This window comes from Saimiri boliviensis, chromosome X, assembly GCF_048565385.1.
Source record: "Saimiri boliviensis isolate mSaiBol1 chromosome X, mSaiBol1.pri, whole genome shotgun sequence".
In the NCBI taxonomy this organism is placed as follows: domain Eukaryota; kingdom Metazoa; phylum Chordata; class Mammalia; order Primates; family Cebidae; genus Saimiri; species Saimiri boliviensis.
In genome coordinates this window covers 131,484,582-131,489,985 of record NC_133470.1, presented here as the reverse complement: position 1 = coordinate 131,489,985, position 5,404 = coordinate 131,484,582, and the positions used below count along the sequence as shown (strand labels likewise).

At 50.2% G+C, this 5,404-nt stretch overlaps 1 protein-coding gene across 7 annotated transcripts; it reads right to left on the bottom strand.

Moving 5' to 3' along the window:
• Positions 1-290: 290 nt before the first annotated feature.
• Positions 291-5,005, bottom strand: ARMCX2 (armadillo repeat containing X-linked 2). 7 transcript variants are annotated; one of them, XM_074391988.1, is made up of 6 exons: positions 4,885-5,005; positions 4,558-4,666; positions 4,204-4,275; positions 3,588-3,695; positions 3,201-3,273; positions 291-2,840 (listed from the first exon to the last, which is right to left on the bottom strand). In XM_074391988.1, the coding sequence occupies exon 6, from the start codon at positions 2,711-2,713 to the stop codon at positions 821-823; it is 1,893 nt and encodes a 630-aa protein (XP_074248089.1). In that variant the 5' UTR covers positions 2,714-2,840; positions 3,201-3,273; positions 3,588-3,695; positions 4,204-4,275; positions 4,558-4,666; positions 4,885-5,005; the 3' UTR covers positions 291-820. The 7 variants fall into 7 exon arrangements, with proteins under 7 accessions (XP_074248089.1, XP_010349167.1, XP_010349166.1 ...); XM_010350865.3 differs by lacking the exon at positions 4,558-4,666 and having other exon boundaries at positions 3,197-3,273; XM_010350864.3 differs by lacking the exon at positions 4,558-4,666.
• Between the last annotated feature and the right edge of the window lie 399 nt (positions 5,006-5,404).

Sequence of the window (5,404 nt, the reverse complement as noted above, 5' to 3'; positions counted from 1 at the left end):
TTGGAGTTCAGGATCTTCCTCAAACTTGCCTCACTCTGAATTTTCACATTTATCTCTCATCATTCCTCTTCCCATGGCTTCCATTCCAAGCAAACTGGCTGCCTACCTATCACAGGAACAGATTTCTCACTTCCATGTCTTTCTCCAAAGCATTTCCCCCTCCTGGAATGCCCTTCTATGATGTCCTTCAGGGCTCAGTTTAAATGTGCCCTTAGTCCTTGAAACTTTCTCAGCAACCACTGCTTCATTTAAACAGATAGCGTATATTTGACAAAGAGCATAAATCCAGGTACTGTTAGTAATCTTTTTTTATTTATTAATTATTATTTTTCACAGATCTTTGTATACAACTTTTTGTACTTATGTACCTTATCTCTCTAGCTGGATTTTAAATTCAAGCATTAGAACGACTTTTTGTCAGTTGAAACATACAATTTTATTGATTATACACAAATGAAGTCTTTGGTGGATAAATTCAAGTCAAAACAAATAATAGAACAGTAGGCCATTCATAATGAACAGGTTTACTGTAAATTCAGAGGAACCAGTAAAAATACTTCCATCCAAGCAGCACGATTAAAGTCACAAATATGTTTTCAGTACAAGAGGTCTATTTATTTGGTACTTATAAAATGGTTCAGGTTAAAGCTGGTGACTGTCACAGATAACATCACTCTGGATGATACATTATTCAAAACTGGCAGCTGAAAGGATTCCTTTAGTATATGAGCAAGTGGAAAAGCAGTAACTTTCAATTTTCAATGCTTCCAGACTGCAAAACCAAGAAATTTCTTGAAGTCTTTTGACAGCACATAACCAATCAGAATTTGTTCACTAGCTTTATAACTTTCACTTTCACTAAGAGGTCATGGTGATTTGCTAAGGCTCTAATTTTCTTAACACACACTCCAGATGCAGTGCATAAGTAAAAAAGGGAACCTTTATTGAATTCTCTATAGTTAAACACTTCTGCTCTGAGATTGTCATAGATGATCTCAAACAGAGTAAGGGCATTAATAAGGATTTCTGATTCCACATAAGAATTATACAGGGAACTAAACGACGCTGGCACTTGGGTACTGAGCAGTTTCTTCAACATATCTGGATTTTCAGCAAAATTTGAAAGTATTTTCAAAATCTCAACCTTGATTTTTCCACCTCCCTGAGATAACAAACGGAAAAAGTTTGCAATAGAATTGACAAGCAGGTGCTGGTAGTCATTAGTAATAGTCATGTTTGTTAGAAATTTTAGTCCAACTACTTGAACTGCTGAGTTCAGGTTAGAGGCCATGATATCATCCATCACTTTATTCATGTACACCTGAAGCCGGCCCTGATTTTCATAATTTTCACTCAGGTTATTCATGGCCATTAAGGCTTTTTCCTTAATGTGGGGATCAGTTTTGTTAATCATGTTTGCAATAATTGGAAGGCCTCCCAATTTGCGGATTGTCTCCTGATTGCATGAATAATTGGCATTGTTGCTCAGAGTGAGCAAAGCTACCTGTTGGATGAAAGGATCATCAGATTTCTGAAGCAAGGCAAGGACCTTCCTGAGATCGCGGACACCCAGAATCTCATCAATTTCATAAGGAAAGGGGCGCTTCTGCATGGCAACGGGTCTTTTCCCCCTTCCTCTGTGTTGAATCTCAGGCTCAGAGTCTGAATCTGACTCTGTGTCAGTCCACCCAGACTCCCCTTCCTCAGAATCAGGGACCTCTGCCAGGAAAGCCTGTCCACCATTAGCAGAGGCTGCAGCAGCTGCTGCAGCCCCATCTCCAGGACGGAAGCCCATCCCCAATTCATCTACTTCAACCTTGCTTTTCTTGCCCTTGCCTTTGCCCCCATTCCGGGACCTGGCCTTGGCTCCACCTTTGGGTACAGCGCCAGTCGCTGATGTGGCTTTAGGTATAGCCCCAGTGTGAGCCCCAGGGGTTGCTTTCTTGGCAGCAGTTGTTCCAGGAACTGCGGCTGCTCTAGGGGAACCAGAAGTTCCAGGAGCCTCTGTAGCCCCAGTAGGCGCTGCAGCTGCAGTAGGAGTTGGGGGCACAGGAGCCTCAGCCGCCTTGGTAGGCGATGCCACCCTGGGAGCTTCAGCTACCTTGGTAGGTGCTGCTACCCCAGGACCCTCCGTCACCTCAGTGGGTGCTGCTGCCTCGGTAGGCACCACTGTCCCAGGAGGCACTGTTGCCCTGGGAGTCTCCACTTCTATGGGGGCTTCTGCCACTTTGGGAGCCCCTGCCACTGCAGGGGCTTCTGCAGCTGCAAGGGCCTCTGTCACCACGGGAGGTGGTGCTATTGTAGAAGCCACTGCAGCCCTAACTACTGATTCGGACTTAGGCCCAGCCCCGGCTCCATCTGCCTCTTGGGCTTGACTTCCTGCCCCACTCTGAGCCTCAGCACTGGATGCAGCTGTGGCCACTGCCTCAGTTCCAGCTGTGTCCAGAGCAGAGGCTTCATCCTGGACCCTGTCCTCTGCTTCAGTGCGGACTGGGGTTGGGGGACTGAATCCCGGCCCAAGGTCAATTGTGAATCCGGCTCTTAGGCCGGCTCTAGCCCTGGCTCCAGTCCCAGCCACAGCCCGGTTTTTGGGCTTGGCCATTCTCTTCTTGGTCTGGTCTCTTCCCCTGGTGTATTTGTACACACAGTACCAGGCACCAGCCCCGATCACTATCCCTGCCGCTACACAGCCAGCATCCCGAACGCGGCTCATGGTGCAGCTGGGGTTATTCACTGATCCAGAGGGTGGAACTGGCTTGGTTAAGATTAAGGGATGCCTGCTCCTCCAGGTGAGGCTCTTCAGTTCAGGCTTACAAGTTCTGCTGAGGCTTAGGCAGGGCCTAGGGGTAAAGGATAAAAATGAAGCTTAGGGCTCTGGTTCACTTTGTGTCTAACCAGTCCTCCTTAGGGAAGAGTTTAGGGACACAATGCTTGGTGGGTGGGCTAGCACCCAGACACAGGTGTCAAGGCCTGCGTTTGCTGATTCACAGACCTAGTTTAACGCTTTATATCTATATCTTCAACCTTAGCCTGCCCTACCAATGCCTACAACTTCCCAGCATCTAAATGAGGGGACGAGAGGCAGTACAGACATTGGCAAAGCTGGTGGAGAGCTGGAAAAACAGTAGTGATCTTAGATTTGACTATGATGCCCACCCCTACCCCCAATGTCCCTAGATGGTGCTCATGCACATACCAACCTCCTGGGATCAAGATCGGTTTGCTTTTTCCCACTGCAGCTGTAGTTTCCCAGAGGCCAAAAGGAAGACAGACCTGAGGACAGATCAGAAAGGGCGTTTTTGAGCTTTTGGTGGATGAATTCTGGTTCCTTTCTTGATTTGAACCCCTGTGAGTCAAACGTTTTCCCCTCTCAGGTATACGCTTTTCCTCCTCAGCCTTTCCTCCCTCAAATAAATATTAACTAAGGCAGATGCCATGCCCCTTTCTCTGCACCAAAAAGAAAGGGCCCAGGGCAAGGGTGTATTTTAGAGAGACGACTGAGGAGGAGCCTCTGGTTCCTTACTCTGCTCTGGTCTCTGCCACACTCACACCACGCGGCCCCAGACGATTTCAATCCCAGCACTGACCTCCAAGCGTTCAAGGCTGTTTCTCCTTACTTCAGTTCAGTTAGAGCTTCATCCTAAGGACGGACTGAAGAGCAGAAATGTAGACTGCCGATTTTAGACAGTGAAAGCCTGGTGGATGGATCAGCACCCAGGACAATCGTCTCAGTAACAGCCTTTTCGTGTTCGCACACCAGAATGTCAAATGATTCTACCTCTCAGTTCCTTCAACTCTTCGCATCCCACCCCTCCCAACTCGATCCTCCTCAGGCGCAAGCTCCGCAAGCACTCAATCTCTCCTTTCGCTTTGCTCCGCCCCATCCGCCATTTCTCCGGGACACACCGCCACACCCCTTCTCCTGGCTCCAAGAGGGAGGGGAGCGGGGCGAGGGTGCAGTAAAAGCAGGATGGGACGCTATATGGGGGATTCCTGCCAAACAATCTAGTGTTCCCCTCCTAGGAGCACCCGTCTTTCACTCCCCAGCCCCTAGGTTTAGCATTAGCTTGCAGAAGAGGGGCCTCAATGTCTGCCTTTTCGGGTTCGGGGTCGTACATTTCCCCCGATGTCTCTGCTATGGGCTCTACCTCCCACTTCCCAACCAAATCCCCCCAACAACCGCCATTTCTCCCGCCTGCATACCCAAATTCCTTTTCCAGGACTGAAAAGATGGGGGTGAACAGCTGTGTGGGCCGGAGGTGTCTGGAAAGCAGTCTGCGAATTAACAAGGTGGTTTAATACCAGATTCTCTCAGGTTCCCCCGCCCCCCGCGCCCCCCCCGCCCCCCCCCCGCCTCCCCGTGAAGCCCAGACAGCGCCAAACCCGCCATCTCTCCAACAGCAGCTGGTACACCCATTTCCCAGCACCCCCAAAAGCACGGAGGACCCGGCTGCGGGAAGGGAGGATGCGGGGGCGGTGGTGGGGGAGGTCAGAGTAGGAATGAACGGCTCAGATTGTTACTAAATTGCATGCCCCACCCCCGCCGCCTCTCCCAACCTCCCCGCTGGCCTGTGCGCTGCCACGTTTATTTCTCTTCCCGCCTCTCACAACACAGGACTGGATGTGGGGTCGGGCCCGTGTTATAAACAAAACCAAAAAACACTACCTGGAAAGAAAGTAAGCGGATTCTTCGTATAGTCTAAGCCTTTTCGTGTTCCCCTCCCCCTTTCCCCGCCGCCCACCAAAATGAGCCGCATCTGAGCACCTCAGGTCTGTAAAGCCGCCCAGGAGCGGGAGACACGGAGGGACCCGCGGCCTCGGACTCCCGCATTCCTAGATTACCCCTATTCAGGGGTCCTAGGCTGTGCCCACCCTCACACTCACCTGCCCGGATCTGGAGATATTTTCTCCTCCTCCTCCTCGCCTGGGTTAATCACAGGGCAGCGAGCTGCGCAATAGAGTTGGTACCCAGAGGAGGACGGAGAACGGCGGTCAGGGCTTTAAGTACCTTTGCCCACGTCAGCTCCTGGTCACGTGAGCTTTGCATCGCCAGTAAGCTTGGGTCCCCAATTTCCACTCCCACCGAGAGTACGAGCCCCCTCCTTTACCCTCACTCCCATCTCACCCCACCACATCAGGTCCTGTCACTCATTTTTTTGCCTTTGCAGTCCTGGAGGCCCAAAGTAGCCCCTTCTCCCTGCTTCCAGAATTGCCTTTCTCTGGTTACCGGGGAGGGGCTGCATCTTCTCCGAGGGCTATTGAAAATGTTTACTTTTTTGTTGAGGAATTGTTTCATCCTTTCCTGGGCTACTGGACACTCTTCCCTTGCTCCACCTCTAGTTCCTCAGCCCCTAGGATTTTCACTGCTGTTGATTCCCTGTTCCAGTGGGGTCTGTACTTCTCG

Bases quoted from the DNA above. Each gene is read 5' to 3' on its own strand.
- ARMCX2 (XM_074391988.1), bottom strand. From the start codon at position 2,713: ATGAGCCGCGTTCGGGATGCTGGCTGTGTAGCGGCAGGGATAGTGATC.